The sequence below is a fragment of the Diospyros lotus genome, chromosome 11, assembly GCF_014633365.1.
Source record: "Diospyros lotus cultivar Yz01 chromosome 11, ASM1463336v1, whole genome shotgun sequence".
Taxonomy (NCBI): domain Eukaryota; kingdom Viridiplantae; phylum Streptophyta; class Magnoliopsida; order Ericales; family Ebenaceae; genus Diospyros; species Diospyros lotus.
The window spans coordinates 30844710-30864950 of NC_068348.1; the positions used below are offsets into that span (position 1 = coordinate 30844710).

Here is a 20241-nt window from a genome sequence, read left to right on the forward strand (position 1 = left end):
TCACATAGAGAACCCCAACTAGTAGTATTAAGGCTTGTTATTGTTCTTGCGTTGTTGAGATCTATGATGAATCAAATCTCAATAAATCTCATCTAGGTTTCATATCATGATAATTATTGAAACAAAATGGCATTACCTCAGATTGACCTTCTTCTCCTTGTTCATGATTGTCATAGTTGATTTGGCCAGAATCCGTGCACCAAAAGCTTCAAAAAGACTCAAGAAAGAAGATAGCTACTAATCAGCTAGTAAACAACCCCCTTGAGATCTGGTAAAATTTTCCCTACAAATAGAAAACCAATACTGGAGCAGGAGAAGGATCTAAGTGAAAGGTCAATAGATGTAAGGAGAATGTTTACCACAATTGGCTTTTGAAGATATGCAATAACTTAATGTCGTTGCCATCAGAATATAAACAGTATTGGTCACAAAAGTACAACATCTAAAGCACAAAAAATGGAAACATTACATTGATAACATTATGTGGTTAAATGCCTCCTACTCTGCAACTAACACTCAGCCATCAGGTTTAAGCCCAAGCAAAGCTTCACTTGAGTGCCTCAAAAAATTAGGATCAAAACTTCTGCCTAATCATAAATACTAGTCTTCAGACCCCCGCCATTTTTTCCTCAGAAACATTGTCCATTGAATCAAATATGTGAATTCCAAATGAAGCCAGCAGCTTATTACCTCCGCTGCATGAAAGACTAGCACTCAAGCAGCCTGCGCAGCTACTTCCCTATGAGCTTATAGTAAGCATACAAGCCTGATCCAATAAAGCCAAGCAATTGCCCGACAACATTCAACTGCAAGCAAAGCAATCAAATCATCTCCTAAAACCAACTCTCAACAGCAGGAATGAAAAGTAACATTCAAGAAATAGTGCCGCTTGAGGTCAGAAAAAACAGAATTTACACTTACAAAATCAAATGGAAGCCCACCGAACAGCATCCAGCCAAGTCCAATGGTGAAAATATCCTAAAGCACCAATAATCAAATATTTAGAGGACTTGAGCATTAGGTTGGACTTGAACATGCAAAGAATAGAATATCAGCAATAAAAACAACTTCCAACAAATGCCAAAAAAAAAAAAAAGGCACCTTGCTGGGGAGTGAATGTTTTGTCCACCAGTCTGATAACTGAAGGACAACCAGACACACCTTCCCAGGCCATTTTACAGTTAAAGTTCAGCCATCAGTTCAAACTTTAAACCAATTCCACATGTCCTCTCATACCAGCTCCAAAATAACTTGTTTTCAGACATAATTTTAATGTGATTCCAATTTGAACTAATTAGTAGAGATCAAAGTGGGTAACCAAATCATCCCTAATTGACTACTTTAAAACCTTCCTTTTTATGTTTACTCTTCCATTTCACACCTAAAAGCATTGCAACAGTGGCACTTGTACTTCATTTTGTTCTTATTCTTTACATCTGGGCCATAATCGCATCTGGTGATCCTAATAACCCCTTGTACACACAAAAAGAGAAGCTGACACCACAAAATCCTTTGATCACCTCATATTGGTTCAAAGAGTTGTAGCTTTCTCAGGACAGCAAGTAGATGATAATGCATATCCAATAAGATTTCAGTTATTTTTTTGGGCCTTGTGCAAGCCAGTATAGAAAGTACTTAAGCAATCGAACCTTCAAATTGCCACAAATTGTCTGTGTCAGTGCTGAATTGAGAGTCGTGTTTAGAAATATGCTGTAGTTCAAGAAGAAAGCCAGTATGCAGGACAGAAGCAACACAACCTGCCATATAAGATAACCAATAAAATCAACAAAAGGAATACCTTTAACTGAAGGCAAGAATTAAGTTGGATATTATTGTAACAATATACAAAGATACAAGTGCATAGAAATACAGAGACTATTGGAATGATGACTTAAGCCACACAAGAGAAAGATAATGAGATTATATCAACTCAAACAAACCACAGTAGAAAAAAATTGGTTATAAAAATAAGAAAATCAAACTAGCCCAGTGAATATCTGGAAAAAGTTTAATTTCCTTTTGATGCAGAATGAGTAGATGAATGAACAAATTCAAAACAAAGAACCACAAAATTGGAGAAGATCAAAACAATATTGAAGTTGTTCTCAAAATACATCCAGAAAAGGTTTATATAGGCGACTAATCATACTCTAGTTAGGTTTCTAAGATTAGGTACATAATAACTAAGAAACTAGTGTTGGGAAGTGAACAAGAAGACCTGACATTGAAAAGCATCTATGAGGTAAACATATGATTTGAGGCAACAGGATCAAGAAGTCAGGGTCTTGGTGGTAGAACTAAAGAAAAGACTCAATGATAGATTTATCTTGATGAGCAAGAATGAAGAGGGAAGAGAAGCCTGTCAAGCAGCCTTATGCTGTAAAAATTTGAAGTGATCACCCTTAGATACAGTTACCATTCTAGATTCCGCACCACCTGAAGAAGGGGCTATCAAAGCCTCAAACAACACCACATTAGCCATACAAGGAGTCTGGCAAATCAAATTTCAATATTGATCTCTAGTGTGTTGCTGAGTACACGTCTAGGGTGGTCCTCTACCATGGGCATCTTGACTGCCATGAGGATGCTATGCTAATTACCACGACCTGAACAAATACCATTAGACTGCAGAAGAGACTGATCACAACTCAGATGATGAGTCAATAAGGATTGGCTAGAATATGTTTTGAGTAGAAGAAGAATCACTAGATGCAGCACTTGTAATCTAAGCACAAGTCTCAACAAAGAGAGTTCCATGCCCCCAAGGCTCTGAGACTTCATTGTATCAAACTCTGACTTCAAACTTAGTAGGGAAGTGAAGAACCACCATCTGTTATTGCTATTTTTGAATCTCTCAAACATTTGTTCCAATTGGTTGAAATATATTGTCACGACCCTAAGGATATAATAGTAATCCTAATTTAATTGCAGCTATTATTTATAGTTAGGAGCAGTTATTCGTAGTGAAATATTATTTACAATTACGTAGTGGAGAAGTGGTAACCGCTCTGTAACTATCGGATAGCTTTATATATAAAGCTATATCATAGTGCTAAGATAATCAATCAATTATCAAGAAGTTATTTGAAGTCTCTCTCATTTTCTCCCTACATATTCTCTGTTCTTCTCCCTATTCTTTCTCTCTTCCTCTGTTCTTTCGATTGTACTCCCTCTGTTCTTCTGAACTCTCTCTCTCTCTCTTCCAATTTCCACTCAAAACCCTAGGTTAAACCTAGATGGCTAGATCCCTGTCATTTGGTATCAAAGCAGGTCCTTGGCCTCAGATGCATCTAGCTCTATTCAGATTTTCTCCATGGCTAATGGTTACCAGACTCTCGAAGCTTCTATGGATAGATTTGAAAGGAAAACGGACAACCTCATGATGATGTTGGCCAAACGATATCAAGTTATAGTCTTCTAGCTGAATTACTTTCTAGGAATATTTTGATCCAATTATTCAAAAAAAGAGACCAGTCCCTGTGACAATTGGAGATCCAGCCTTTCATAATCAGAAATTGGTTCAATCAATTTCTAAACAACCAGTGTTGAAATGAATTCCGTTGCAGTTTCCAAGAAACCAAAAGAAGAGCTAATAAATCATGATGTGCCTATTGAGAGGTTGCAAGAAAAAAATGAGAAACTGATCGATGGACTGATAGGGAAAGTAAAGCCCATTGCATTACCCCTAGTGCCTAGTCCATTCTCTGAAGGACTGGCTAATGTCCAGGATTGGAACTTTGGTAGTTCTCCTATGCGTTATGATCCTAACAAGAATTCTCTCATTGATGAGCAAATTCAAAGTTTTAAGGAAACTTGGAGATAGCATGTAACTAGGGGAAAGCTAAAGAAAATAGCTGAAGGAGTTAAAAGTTTTGCTATCGGGAACAAGGCTTTTGTTGCTTTGTTTGTTCATAGTTCAGTTGGTGAGTTGCAGCGCCAAATCAGGTCTTGGCTTGCAAAGAACTTTGAGTTCCTTTCTATCACTAGAGATGATATTGTTGGAGATATCTATGCAACTAACAATATAGAGGATTTGGTGCTAGTGGCTAAACTACGTTCGACTCATGAGCCTGTTGACTACAAGAGAATAATGAATTAGATAGTGAAAATAGGGATTGGATGAAGAATATTGGTCAAGTTACTATGATTTCTTGGGGACAAGAAATCTCTTAAGGATGGGGGAATTGTCACAACCCTAAGGATATAATAGTAATTATAGTTTAATTGCAGTTATTACTTATAGGTAGGAGCAATTATTTGTAGTAGAGTATTATTTACAATTATGAAGTAATGGAGTAGTGGTGACCACTCTGTAAAACTATTGGATAGCTTTATATATAAAGCTATATCACCGTGCCAAGATAATCAATCAATTATCAATAAGTTATTTGAAGTCTCTCATTTTCTCCCTACATATTCTCTGTCCTTCTCCCTATTCTTTCTCTCTTCCTTTGTTCTTCTGAATTCTCTCTCTCTCTCTCTCTCAATTTCTTCCAATTTCCACTCAAAACCCTAGGTTAAACCTAGACCCTTGTCACATATTCAAACCCTCGCATACATGTTTAAAGTCAGCAAAATATTTTGACATATGGTCTTCATTTTCCAACTAAAAATACTTTTGGGAAAGATCATATAAACATGTCAAGTTATTGGAGAATAACATGAAAAACATACTTTCATATCTCTTTACCTGTGTTCAGGTGAGTGCACATACTCTGCATGTTGAGGCTCCATTGAATTTCATAGAAGATAGACTATATGTTCATCCTCCTGAACCAATATATCAAACTATGGACAACCTATATATCAAACTACGAATTTCATAGAAGACTTGACTATATGTTCATCCTTGGAAAGGTGTTTATTGGTGAGGTGGCAAAGTTTGGCATAACGTGTAAGAGAGATTTTAATTGCATTGACAGTTTAATGTTTTTTTCCCCAACTTTAGTATTTATGCCATAGATAATCATAGTCGATGCCATATTTATGGATATTCTAAAGATCAACAGATTTAAAAATTTGCTTCAATTATTCCTGCATGAATCAACAGATTGAAGCCAGCTATATCCCTTTATTCACCCCTTAATTAGGTGTGCTATTATAATCACAATGCACATTAACACAAATTAGTCAACTGACTAAATAGAAAGATACATTGTGTTTTCAAACTTATAGGATGCTAAACTTCTAATTCTACTAGGATAAAACTGTTAGGAACCCGAGCCTAACTTGTGATTATCTTGAAGATAGAATTAGGAGAATAGGAGAAATAGAGAGAAATGGGAAGGATCAGACAGAATAAGGGAGAATAATAGAGAGAGAGATGGAGAATTAGACAGGAAAATAGAGAGAGAGATATGGAAATAGATGGGAGATAGGAAGAATTAGAGAGAAACTGAGAGAGAAAGGGAATAACTTTTAATTCATCCAAAAGCATAATCGGCACTATGGGGTTACAACTTTATATAGAAAGTTAACCAACAGTTATTTGTGGCAGTTTCCACTCCTCTGCTAAAGGTAACTGCTCCTAAACACTACACAACTATCATTAATCCGTAAATAACTAACTAATACAATTTTGCAAAAATAAAAATAAAATATAACTAGCCTAAATCATGGTATTCTCTCCCCTTAAAGATTTCTTGTCCTCAAGGACAAGAAATCTCAGCGCCTAGCCCACTGCTTCAACCAAACCCAGCAACATCTTTCCCTTCTTCACCTTCAGGCTTCATCCAATCCTTCCATATGCAACAATTGTCTTTTGCACTGGTGGCCTGGACTAAACTTCTCTCCACACCTGTAACACAACCCTAGCTGCCTCCTTTAATCCGTGGCCGAGGATTTTGCTGAAGTATTAACCCTAGGATTCCATCCTGATGTTGCAATCCCCAGATTTCCTTCCAACTGCAACTGCTAACCTGTTGAAAGTTGAATTTCCGCTGGAATGTGGTATTGTTTAAAGATTGCTTCCAAGGCCATTTCCTATAATCTTGCCTTCTTGGCAGCCTACTTGACAGTTGTAGGTTGCACCATCTTAACCACTGGCCTCAATTATCATTAAGTCCGCTGATGAAACTAGAAACAAAATATTCTTCAATCATGGCAAGATGTGCATTCATCATTAGAGACCTCAATTCTTCGAAACAGACTTGGTAGTTTATCACTAACCCTTCTTGCTTCAATTTATTAAATTCCTCGATTATGTCCATTATAGGTTTCTCACCAAACCTTACACAAAAGTCCACCACAAAGTTTGCCCAATTTGTCTCATCTCTCACTTTGTTCCACCCTTGGAACCATACATCAACCATGTCATTGAAGTAGGTTGTTGTAAGGTTTATCCTTTGACTTTCAGCCACTCGATAATATTGGAAAAACCTCTCACACCTCCTAACCCACCACCTAGGTTTAGCACCCACAAACATGAAAATTTCCAACCTAGGTAAGGGTGTGTGTTGGTGAATTGGGTAGGGTCCCCTTCCCTAGATGGCTCGGTCTATTCCTCATCTTCTTGTGACGTGGAAGCATGAAGAGGAGTGCCTGCTCGTATCAAGATCAGTTCTAACACAACTCTTGGAGGGAAATCTTCTGGCAGGTTGGCCTGAGACGTCTTGGAAAACATCTTTAGGAGCCCATCCAACCTCTTACCTATGTCAGCCACTTCCCTTTCCAGCGACAGCATTGCTTCTCTAGTGGCAGCGTTGGTGGCAATGTGCTCTTCCTGGAAACAACTCAGTTCTTCCTGGGTCTGCAGCAAACCCAACCCTACGGTGTCCAACCTTGCTCCCGTTTGCTTCATGTGGGTTCCCTCTACCATTGCCTTTGTTCATTTCTTCAATCTTACCCTGACAGGAGATGAAACTGTTCCAGAATTTCAGTAACTGCCACTAATCTTCTACCGAAACTGGTGGCTGCCTCTGGTCCATCTCCAAAAACCAGTAATTGCAACTGCTAGGGTTGTTGGAGTCCAGCCGAGAACAGGGTGCTCTACTACCAATTTGTCAAGAACCCGAGCCTAACTTGTGACTATCTTGAAGATGAATAGGGAGAATAGGAGAAATAGAGAGAAATGAGAAGGATCAGACAGAATAAGGGAGAATAACAGAGAGAGAGATGGAGGATAAGACATGAAAATAGAGAGAGAGATAGGGAAATTGACGGGAGACAAGGACAATTAGAGAGAGAGGGGGAATTTCAAAGAGAAAGGAATAACTTTTAATTCATCCAAAAGCACAATCGGCACTATAGAGTTACAACTTTATATAGAAAGTTAACCAACAATTATTTGTGGCAATTTCCACTCCTCCACTAGAGGTAAATGCTCCTAAACACTACACAACTATCACTACTCTGTAAATAACTAATTAATACAATTTTGCAAAAATAAAAATAAAATATAACTAGCCTAAATCGTGACAAAAACTTAGTGTTAAAAGATAAGAAAGTTTAACAATCAAGACTAACTTTTTTCTGAAAACTCTTCCCAGTTCCTAATCCTTAAGAGTTTTTCAAACACATTAATTGCATTAAGGCAGGAAAAGTTCCTTCCATCTTTGCCAATTTATTCTCTCTCTTACAGAACTTTCAGATTCTCTCCATACAACCTATAATTTATCATGTATGCTTGAAACCTGAATTCTTTTTCAATTCTTGACATCTCAAGCTGCCAGGGCATAGAAATTGCGATCAATTGACAATTGAGAGCCAAGTTCCAAGTATCGACCATTACAGCTTTAACTTGCTTCAGATGTACTTCTTTCACTCTTCAATAATCAACTTGCAGATGCATGGGTTGTATTTCATCCAATTCAAATTCATGATAGGCTCATTTGGAGCTTTAAAGTTGGGAAAAAAATGGTTAACAAATGACAGCCATAAACTGAATTAAATAAGAGTAAAATGATTTAAGATATTCAAAAATAACTAGTCCTGTTTGAATTTGGTGGACCTAACTGTGGTGCATAAGATACTGAGAGAATGAGGAAGAGTAGAGCATGACGATAAATGTCCCTCTTCAGAAGTTGAGAAGTCATCACAATTCAGCACATTGGAGATCACAAATGGTGATTTTGGTAATAATAAGCTATCCCGTTTAATAGTCATCATTGTAGAATGATGACAGTAAAATCCAAAACAATGCTTGATAGCACTGTTTTGATTGGATGACTGTCAGGTGACAATATACAGGTTATGCAGTTATGGTTTACGGCACCAGGATCAATGTTATTCAGAAAATGAGAATGTGCAGAAAGGGGTCGGGGACAATGTGATTAAGAGAATAAGTCAGAGGAAGAATAAACTTTGACCCAATATTAACATATATGAAATTCTTAAAGGTATTCAGAAAATGAGAATGTGCAGAAAGGGGTCGGGGACAATGTGATTGAGAGAATAAGTCAGAGGAAGAATAAACTTTGACCCAATATTAACATATATGAAATTCTTAAAGGTAAACGTTGAGAATAAGAAGAATAATATATATAAATATTACTCCTTTCTCTAACAATTTAATCTTTTCAATGATTTAATAGTTAATAATTTAATTTGCAGATGTTGGTGCTTTACTACCTAATATTTTGTGCCGTACAAAAAAGATGGTTGATCTTTTCTTGATATCTAAACTGATCTTTTCTTGATATTATGTTCATAAATTGTCTTATAAAATTGTCCTTTTAGCTTTAATAGAATCTTACTATCACATAAAATATCATATGCATTTTTCATTTCTAACCATCCTACCCTACTTCTATGGGTAACATCCTCGTTAATCTCCCCATCTTTTTAGATGATTGATCCAATTCAAGATATCTGAGCTGGCCACACATCCATCTTTTTGGATGATTGATCTTTTCTTGATATCTGAACTGATCTTTTATTGGTATTACCAAGATAGTTGTCTTATAGTTTTACTAAATTACATTGCATACATTCGGTTTCACTCTACTTAATCTAAAACTTTTAGATTCTAAAGCACTCCTCCATATCTCAAGCTCTGAATTCAAGCATTTTTTTGCCTCATCATCCACCAACTAATCTCATCTGCAAATAGCATACACCACAGTACTTCTGCTTGGACATGTTTAGGGAGTTCATCCATTACTAAGGAAAATGGATAAGGAATTCATGCAGATCCTTCATGAATTCCTAAGGAAAATGGACATGATTAGCGAGTTCATCCATTACTAGGGAAAATGGAAAAGAATTCATGCAGATCCTTCATGTAATCCCGTCTGCAATTGGAAAAGCCTTCATATCTCTTCCACATGTTCTAACACGTGTTTCTGCTCCATGATACATATCTTTAATAAGAATGTCAAGAAACAAGGAAGCAAAGCTAAAGATGAAAGATAGTTCTCTAGGACAGATCAAAAACAAACAAACATCAAAAAAAACAGAAGGAAGGAAAGATGTTTTCTTGATGGTAAATAAAATCATAAATACCCAACATCTTCCCATAGATGGGCATGCTGATGCCAATATTTAACAGCAATGGAACAAGTAGTAATGAGGTTAATTAAGAAAAAAATTAAAAGTTAAAGGGTTTTACGTTTTTTATTTATATTTATATTTATTTATGGTGGGATTTTGGCTTGGGGATCATCATCGTTTTTACTGTTATTGTTCTATTTATATTTATTTATTTATTTCGTATTTGCAAGTCAAAATTGGAAATCTGCATGCAATTGGACATAAATGAAACTCCAGCCTCTTGTCCTCTGGAGAGAATGTTCCTGAGTTTCCAGGTCAGGTTCACAAAAAAGCATCAAATCAAAGAACTGAAATAAAACTAAGTTCCATTGATTGATCAAGAAATTACCAGAAATCCAGGTGAAAACAGGTATGGGAAATTCAATGTCATGTCCAAGTCACCACGAAAATATGCCCAGAACAGTACGATTGGCCCACATATTATTCCTATATCAGAAAGTAAAATGAACTTTAATATCTGGCAGCTCTATAATTCAGAAATGACATAAAAGAATCCACACAAATAAGGAACTCAAGTCTGCTGACATAATTGGTTTGAGCTTTCTTAACGTACCATTGCACCACATAAGGCCAAAGCTATTGAGGCCACTAGATTTACCTGTCAAAATGAAGTATCAGCCAATGAGAAGAAGAGGCATCAAGCTACCAAAAACAATCTTGCCAGAGAGTAGCAGTACCAATGCGTGCTATGGTTGCGAGATATACAGCAGTACTGATGTTGGCCAAAAAGAGAATAGCATAGCCATAGGAATCAAATGATAGGTCGCGGGCCCCAGCAATAAATGCACCAACAACAATCAATGCCACACTGATAACACCTTAGGTTTTGGTTAAATGGAGGAATTAGGAACATAACAATCTGAGTAAAGGATATTGTATCTATATCATAAGAAAACTAAAAAATAACAATTCCCAATGATCAAGAGCTCAAGAAACTATGCACTACAAACTCCTTGACATGCCGAAGGCAAGAGAGTTCACAATGGAAGATGAAAGAATAAAGCAAAAAAACAAAAGAACAAAAAAAAAAAACATAACTCAAGAATTTGTCCTTGTAGATCAGTGGGAGAATTTCACACAAGCAGGCATCTGAAAAGATATTACCACAAACTGAATCTGTATACAAGAAGGTCAAATCCATAGCCACCAAAATAGCTTGTGAGTTTCACGTAATCACAGTTGCTCTTTTCTCGGTCATGTCACCATTCACCAATATCATGGTCATCTGTCTAAGAAGCATTCCTTTAGGTGCAAGGCAACTCCAACATATCACAGTTACTCTTTTATTCCCAGTTTCTCTACCTATGCAAAAGTCAGCATTATATTGTCAACAGTGTACCACACTGCTGAAATTTATCATAACTAAGAGTGTCTATATATCTCCACCCTGTGAGTATTTTTGGTTCAAGAAGTTTCTTTCATATGTGGTTTGTCTCTAGCAAAAAGAAAAAGAAAAATATATTCGATTGCTTGTCTTCTGTTGGATACGCATATAAAGAAAGAGTATAGATGCATGTAGGTCACAATCAGAGAATACAAAAAAATTGAATGATTTCCATAAAAAGAAACTGTAAGATCAAATACCTTCTCTCCATTAATTTATCATTATTATTTAAAGTCACACCATATTAGCAAGACATCCATATAAGATTCCTGGCATTGCATCATCCTGGTATTGCACTCAGTCTAACCAGATACATATATCTTGCAGGGTATCTGGGATTTACCAATTGATACCCATGATGAGTCGGATGGCTCTCCTGACTGTAAAACATAATAGAATAAAATGTTCTAGTCATGACGCAACATATTTTCCTAATGATGGGTTATTTTATGTGAAATCTAACAACATATTTTAAGTTCAGAGTTGATAAAAGATTTTCACCATTGATGGAAGTACTATTGTCCAACAACTTGCTTGTCATTGCATGGTTATGTGAAAGCAACAAAAACAAAACAATGTCCACGTAACCTTTGTGCCAAGAAACATTTCATCAAAGAGACAAGTTATGCATGAACATAAACATGATCTGATTGTATTGGATGGTATGCCTGAAAGAAAGTCTCAAACAAAACATGGTTTTAGGGGCATGTCATGCTGTATGAATACCAAAACTATAACTGAACAAAAAGCTAGTGGCTATACTAAACCATATTTGGCAAAATCATGTCAATTTGTAAAACAAACGCACTACCAATCTGTGTCACATCCCTTTAATTGGTTTACAGTGTCATTGTAGAGAATTCCTGTTTTGTTTTCCACATCCTTATTATTTCCTCCCTTAATAATATACACATTTTATCTTGCCAGTTCTGCTTTTTTTTTGGGGGGGGGTCTCATATAACATACAATAATAGTAAAAGTAAAGCCTTATATACATATAAATAAGGAATCTACTATAAGTAAAAATAAATGAATATTTTTGGGGAAAGCTAGGGAAGAAAGGGACATTTTTTTGTTTTAAGCAAAAGAAAATCCTATCTACTGGATCATTGTACATTTCTATTTGAATTAGAGTCCCCATGTACAATTATAAGTGTCCCCTAACTACATAGGCATCTGAATCCTTCCTTCCTTATACTAGGGCAAATTCGGAGATCTCCCAAGGGGCCCACACCCCTGGTAAATGACATCACATTTATGAAATTAGTGCAAAATGACAAAATAAACATGCCTAGAAAAGCATGACATTAAACAATATATTGCAAAATATGACATCCAAGCTTTATCACAACGGTAGCTTGGCTTACAGCCAGGTCATCACTTTCAGTGAAGTTTGAGGAGAATACGTCGAGGCAAAAGCATTGTTCACGCAAACTATACCTCAAGTTCTAGATAAGTCTTAACAATTCCGTGAATGTTGAAATTAACATCTAATGATTCCAAAAAAATCAAGTACTCCAAAATTGAGTCTCAGTATTAGTTAGTATCACCTCCCCAGAAAGAGCAACATAAGAAATAAGGATTTAATCATGATGACGGCAACATCATGCAAACTACAAGAAAGCAGCAGCTAGAACTGACTGTTTACCTTCCAACAACTGGAGCGGTGTACTTCTGCCCTGACAGAATATACTCAACAATCATTGTGAATACCACAGTTGTCCTTCTAAGGGTGGTATACATGGGTACATTTACTCCTCGGACAGACTCCATGACCACTAGCTTTCAACCACAAACAGAATGGTGGCTACAAATTATTTACAAGTAAAAATAAAAATAAAACTATTTTTTTTTACCAAACAAAGGTATTCAGTTAAACAATCAAATACCATACCATATAAAGCAAATAGGTCAGCGAAAGAGGTAGGGTGCGTCTCAATGTCTTTAATGGAACAAATGTTATAGAGTTATCAGTAATAGTCAATGATTCAGCCCCACTGAAAGATATAAGTTTCCAGCGCCTTAATGCATAAAGAAATGCACATGAGCATATCATCTGCAGCAGATTACAAGCATAGAATATTAAAGTAGATCAAAATAAAGAAATTAAATGTGTAAAAAATAAACATACAAGTCAAAACAATACAGCAGTTTAGAATTATCTTAACCTAAAGCTTCAAGTTCAAATGGATCCAGCCTGAAAAGTGATGGTGTGAAAAACTACTCAAATGCCAATGGATTATCAAAAGTCAAAACTACTGGTAATATTGCAAGATTATAAAAACTCGAAGGTTTGCTCAGGTAACATCTTGCTTTCTTAGAGAAAGCATATCCAGTTCAGAAATTAAAACATCCACAGTCCCCACATTAGGCCTATGCTTGTTTGGACCCTTTTGGGAGAATGGATTGCCAATACTGTGGACCCCACAACATATGGTTTTGTTTGGAGAAAATTTGGACCAGACTATTACTCTGCTCCAGATTACAAATCGTACAAAATGGAGGATCTCTAATCGTGTTTTCATTTTTTCCCCTTTTCTTGGGGGGCGGGGGGGGGGGGGGGTTGGTATTCCTGATACAAATGGACCTTTTTTTCCCTTAATCGCACCATTTTTAATTAATATATACAATGTCATTAATAAATTATATTAGGTTAACAGTAATGTATTGTGATATACATATATCAGTATTGTATTTTATATATCATATTGTACATATAATATAAATATCTTCTTTTTAAAAAGCTTATCTTTTATTAATAATTCATTTTAAATTGCACATTGTAAACAATAAAATAAATTATTTATTTTTTAAGAAATTGTTTAAATTATGTAATATAAATTTTATATAATAAATTATAACAATTAATATTATTATTAGATTGTTCTATAATTGCATTGATATTTTTGTAATTTAAAATATTTTGAATAATTACATTAGTAATGCATAATTATATAATTAAAACTTTACATTTATATTTTATATAATACAATAATAATATTTTATTATTGATATGTTATATGTCTTATGTTACAATACTCAAATTTTATCTTGCACAATGTCAATGTTTTACTATTAATTTATCTTAAAGTTTTATATTATAACATATAGTATCACAAAATAAAATATAATGATATATAGAATAATGTCTCATATTTTATGCCAAGCATTATTAATTTTTTGTTAACAAAATTTACATTTTATATTATAAATGTGTCATCATTTATTTTTATTAGTAAATATATACTTATAAATACTAAAAAAATATTTATTTATAATATATTTATTAGTTATTACTATATAATGAACATGTGTAAAAGAAATAATTTTACTTGTGAGGACAAGGATGTGATTTTAATACTCAATTCTTCATTATCCCATTTCTTCTCCTATGTTAACAAGCTCATCTAATCTCGCTATATTTATAATCTCATCATTTATTCTATGGTACTTAGAATCATCTAAAATCAATTCACTCAAACAAGTGTCCCCTTCAGTGTGTAAAAGAGGATTATTATTAGCTAAATAAACTGATTAAAAGAGGTGTTGCTTAGTGGTAGATTTACCACCTCTTTTTTTTTGGTAAGTAGATTTATACGCTTCAAATCCCCATCTTACACTGTAAAGTAGATATATTTCTATATAATCCAATGAAATAAAAAATAATAGTATGCACGTTATTCCTTGCTTAACAATCTTGTACATTTATGACTTGTTACAAGGACAAAACTACTCACTTCTCAAGTTTCAAAACCCAAAATAAGAGCCTAGATTCACAAATTTATGTAAGGGCAAATTGCCCCCAGATCCCCTATGGTTTGGATCATTAACACAAAGATCCTTGTAGTTTATCTTTGTCCCTGGAGGTCTCTGTGGTTTTCATTTTTTTGCAGCAACACTCCATCCATTAATTTTTAGCATAAACATCGTCAGGTAAATCAAATGAGGTTAGATTTAACCAAACCAGGGCTTCTCCTCTCTCTATCTCTGTCTCATTACAAAATAAAATAAAATAAGCCATTGGAGGTGGCCGTTACTCTGTTGAACCTTAAAAAAGATATTGTCGGACATGTGGGCAGCCTCCAACACCAGAAAGAGAGAGAGAGAGGGGGGGTGATGGCTGGGCAATTGAACCAAGCCATCTCAACCCAGCAATGCTCAGGTTCAATTGCCCAACCATCGTTGGGATGGTAGGGTAGAACAATATCTCTTTAGCATTTTTCTATCCAATCCATCAAATAAATCATTATACGGCTAATATATGATGAGAGAAAAGACAGATACAAAATGTATGGATATGTAGAGAGAGACTGAGGCAGAGAGAGAGGGAAAGACAAATGTTACTTCTTCTTCTTCTTTATTTGGTACTCTTCCTCCTTTAATCGCTCTTTAGCATTGGCTTGGTCTCCATTCCAACTTAATCAAATTCGATTGTCAGCTCTGTGTCTCTCACGCTATATTTACAGGCAGTGATGTGTGAACTGGTGAATTAATTTGACTGATCAATCAAGTTGTGAAGGAGTTCTGTTTTTCAAATTAAGAATCGAAAGGCTTCTTATTTTCTATCTGGTGGAAATTGTGGTAGTGATCGGATCTTGAGGTTCACTGAATGCATTGATGGTTGGGTTCAAACCCAACCATCACTCTGTGAGAGAGAGAGAGAGATGCAAACAAGGCAAACAGCTTTCCTTCTTCTCCAATGGTCGTCTCCTCCAGTCAGCAGTGAACCAGCTTCATCTTCATTTTTTCCCCTAGCTTTAACCCAAGTGAGTTACACAGGGCCAGGAGAAAAGCAAAACTACATCATTTAAACCACTGCACGTACGGGGTGTCATTGCAAAAAAAAAAAAACACACAGGATTTCCACGGAAAAAAAATAAACTACATGGAGTCTCAGTGCAAATGGCTCAAATCATAGGAGGTCAGGGGCAATTTACCCTTTATGTAAAGAACTCTGTGCATTGGCACAAAGACAGTATTCTGCCTAGCTAAAAAAATATGAAAAAAAAAAAAGAAGGCCTTAAAAGGAATCCCATCTTTCAATTAAAGGTAAATGGCTTCAAGTTCAACTTTCACAATGCAATGGAGAAATGCTAAGGGCTGATAAATATAAATAGGGTGGCAAAACCTTCTATTTATAGTTCCTGTAGTATAGGTTCATAAAAACCTGGTCTAGCAAATCCACTTAAAACTCCATGTCAACAATATGACAAAAACAGAAATAACATTCCCAGCCTAATCCCATTAGGCGAGATCAGACACATGAACTCCAACTCTCCAATCAGCACTATTCATACTCATATCTTCTATAACATCATTATATCCATATCGTATTTAAGGGTTCCCTACCAAGTTTTCTTTGGTCTTCCTCAACCTCGTTTGCTAAAAACTTCTTCCATTTTATCGTTTGCTACAAACTTCTTCCATTTTATCTATTCGCCTTTGTCAAAACCTTGAATTAGGAAGTTTTTTTTTTTCAGTTATATATTTGTTCAGTTGTTATTTACAGTTATGTATTAAGGCAGTTGGTGTAGTGGAGTGGTGGAAGTGGAAGTGACAAATGTTGTAACTGCCACAAATAACTGTTGGTTAGCTTTATATATAAAGTTGTAACCCCACAGTGCTGAGATATGAATGTATGAATTATCAAGTTTATTGAATTCTCTTTGTTCTCCCTCAAGTTCTGTCTATTTTTCTCCCCCAATTCTCTTGGATTCTCCCCTCATTTCTATCTAATTCTCCCTAATTTCAGTCTGTTACCCCTCGATTCTTGCTATTTCTCCCTCAATTTCCAGTTCTATCTTCTAAGGAAACTTCATTTAGGACCAGGGTCCTGACAGCCTCACAAATGTATACTGATCTCCTTCTCATGTGTTTAAACCACCTTAAATCACATCTCACAGATCTTATCACATCACTCCTGATGAAGGATATGATCAAATGAACTAAATGATATATAAGAGGAAGAAACCATGTCTTTATTGGCATTGCTTGGGATGGGCAATCTATTTCAATATAACTCACAGAATAGTTTTCTTCCATTCACCTAAATTTATGTTTTTTCTCTGACAAGATAGCAATATGCTTGAAAGTTTAACCATCTACAAGTATGAAGATTTCTATTAGAAAGATAAAGACGAATTCAATAGTGGCGAAAATCAAAAGAATAGCTCATCATATAAATCAGATTATGTGGACAAAATTCCATCAGGATTTGGTGTTAGAAAGTACACGGATAGAATAAGATGGGACCACCAACTATTGGGATCAGATTAATCAACTTCCTACCTGGAAGAGAGTGATGACATCTGCACATGGGAAGCTATAAGTAGAAAGAGCTGCTTTGTTGAACATTACCAACAGCACTGCAAAAAGGATCAGAGGTATAAAGTAATGCTATTAGCAAAATCTCTTAAAAGAATATATCACAAGAGAATAATTATTTAAAAAAAAAAAGAGGCTTGAGCATGGATGATGGAGTAAATTAAAGAAGCTCTTCTGTTCTTGCCATTTCACTTTTTCCTTCTATTTTATTCAAATGTCGGGAAAAAAAAATGGTGTTCTCTTCTCACGCCTTTGAAATAAATGATTGGCACAAATTTGATAAGTTGCATAGGTGCGACGGTCACGGAAATGCAAGCATCTGAAACAATCACTTCACATGTAAAAAAGAACCAACCTATATCAAAACTATGCCATCTTCCAGCCGTCCAACTAACAAGTCGGACAAAATTTTCCCAATTTTTCATTCGCCTCTCTTGCGAGCCCTAATTTGCTAAATCATACTTTCATTCTGCAAAGCATTCACTAATCCTGGGCACAGACTTTGGCCCATACTCAGTTCAATCCAATCGAGTTAACTAACACCTGACTCTTAACCCGAAAAAATCGACTAAATAAAATAAAACACGCAACAGACGTAAACTATTATACAAAAATTTCGTAGGTCAATCAGCAATCATTCAGCGAAGATCCAACGGGAAACGAAAACTCCCACAAAATTGGAAGAGACGATCCATATTACAAGCGCATCGAAACTAGGTCAGAAAACACGGATTCTCGTCCAACTTAGGGCTATATAAATGTACAAACGCACCAGCGCAAGACATGTAAGAGATGGCGGCGTAGGCGCCTCTTTTGGTCATTCCAGATCCTTTGAAGAGCCTCTCGTCGCCTGCTCTCGGGGGATCTGTTAGCGGTAACACCGAATTGTTCATCGATGAAGTGGACGCCATAGAAACAACACTGATCAAGGATAAACCCTCTCTCACTCTCTCTCTCTCTCTCTCTAAGGAATACAATTCAATAGTCTCTCGGTTGACTCATTTCTGGGTAATATTATTGTTGGTTAGGCATTCGGAAAGTTCAACGGTTCGCGGGTCCGATAATATATGCAAAGCTCCCGGTTCGGCGGCCGAGTCGCAACTCAGAACGGTTACAAGCTACACGACAAATTTTTAAATTATTTAACGTAATACTACATGTTTTTAAATAATTTAATAAATTATTACAAATTATTTATATTACCTTTTCACACTAGCAAAGGTTTTTACTATAAAATTCATAAATGTTATTTAAACACTTAAAGAGTGACACTTGATACGTAGGAGTAATACACTTTTTTTAATATTTAAATAATATTTTTAACCTCTTAAAATATTATAGATAATTCATGATACATATTTAAGAGTTTGAGATACTATTAGATCATAGGTTCGAATCAATCTCCACATGATTTTACGCAATCACTTGTATCTATTCGAGAAAGTAAGTTGTTAGGAGTTTGATTCAAATGAACACATTCGTTCACCTGAAATTATATAATATATTAATCTTGTGTTTTATATAGAGTGAAATAGGTTGAGGCCGAAAATTGTTTATGATAAAAAAATCCCTCGACCTCGAGTTTCTCACGTTATAAAAAATAATAATATTTTCTCGTTAAATTTCAGTGGGTATGTTTTTTGCACTCGTAATATTATTTTATTTATTGTTAAACATGTGGGAAAAATAATATTATTTCATTTCTAATTATCATTTTACGTTAAAAATTATATTTCATTATTAAGAAGCCGTCCAACCGTTCTCTTTCCACTTTCCCCATCAGAGTTTAAATTTGTTTTATCTTTTAAATAAGGTTTAATTGCGGCTTATTTTAAGGACCATGGAATTTTTATTGGATGATGATATAAAGGTGTTTCTAATATCAAAATAAAGTGTAATAAATATATCTTATATTAAAATAAAGTATATTTATTACTTCATATCTTATGCTATTAAGTTAAGACACGTCATATAAATTTCATTTCTTAATTAATTTTATTAAAAAGAACATGCATGTCCTATACAGTTGCATTGTTTTTTTTTTTATTTATATAAACTTAGAATATATATTTTAGATTTTAAACTAGCTTGTGTATAGGACAACGAATTAGACAATTTTAACCTAATCAAGATTATATCAATTTTTATAATATAGAACATATAATATACTAAAATATTAAGATTCATAAAGATTATTTTAACATAATTTTTTTTTTTTAAAAAAAGGCAAGTGAGCAATCCCATGAACAGATAAATTGAATTTGATCCAAATAATGTTGAAATAACAATAAATTTCTAAAAATATAGACTTCGTGTTAGTCTCGTTCATCAATCAAATAACAATATTGGATGATGTTTTCTTGCGGATATCTTGCCACGGTATCCCTTTTTGTGATGAAGAATTTAACTCGAGTCTAATCCACCAACAACTACATTGAGGAAGAATTCGAATTTGGGTACCCAGCTTAGTCCATCTCTGCCAATTGATTGCTGGAGCAACCCCATGGGACAATCAAATAGCAATCTTGTTATGCCTAAAGATAGATTCAAGGAAATAAGCTCATAGTCAGTTGAAAAACCTATGTGATAAACCTATGTGAAATGCCTAAGCTAAAGATGAGTGATTGTTACTCAAATAATTGAGAGAGCTCAGTTTAATGACACCAATAAGTTAGTCAAGTAGTTAACTGAGTGACCCTCCAAAAGCCTTTTATCGATATATTATTGAGGAATTATTTTATAAATTATTCATAATTCACTTACTCACGATAATATTTATATTAAATAGACTCTCACAGGCCACTAAAACTTATAATTATTTTTTTATACCGTACAATGGACTACTTTAAGAGACTATAGATCACGAGAGATGTAATTTTCAAATACTACTCATATAAGATCACAAAAAATGAGTCTAACTTATATTCGATGTGTTTGTTTGTAAATTTGAAAGAGTATTTGATATCTCTATCGAACAGTGTGAATCCCCCCCTCTATAAATAGGATAATTCTCATATAATTAAGCTACATTCAAAATTCTACAT

The 20241-nt window shown here is 34.9% G+C and overlaps 1 protein-coding gene across 3 annotated transcripts; it reads right to left on the reverse strand.

Annotated features, from left to right (window-relative positions):
* Window positions 1–380: 380 nt before the first annotated feature.
* LOC127813034 (UDP-N-acetylglucosamine transporter UGNT1) lies at window positions 381–18211 on the reverse strand. Of its 3 annotated transcripts, none has more exons than XM_052353718.1 (11): window positions 17970–18117; window positions 17553–17686; window positions 17162–17238; window positions 12768–12929; window positions 12522–12655; window positions 10167–10297; window positions 10043–10087; window positions 9818–9915; window positions 1650–1757; window positions 922–978; window positions 381–806 (listed from the first exon to the last, which is right to left on the reverse strand). In XM_052353718.1, the coding sequence occupies exons 2-11, from the start codon at window positions 17620–17622 to the stop codon at window positions 732–734; spliced, it is 957 nt and encodes a 318-aa protein (XP_052209678.1). In that variant the 5' UTR covers window positions 17623–17686; window positions 17970–18117; the 3' UTR covers window positions 381–731. The 3 variants fall into 3 exon arrangements, with proteins under 3 accessions (XP_052209678.1, XP_052209679.1, XP_052209677.1); XM_052353719.1 differs by lacking the exon at window positions 17970–18117 and adding an exon at window positions 17799–17926; XM_052353717.1 differs by lacking the exon at window positions 17553–17686 and having other exon boundaries at window positions 17970–18211.
* Between the last annotated feature and the right edge of the window lie 2030 nt (window positions 18212–20241).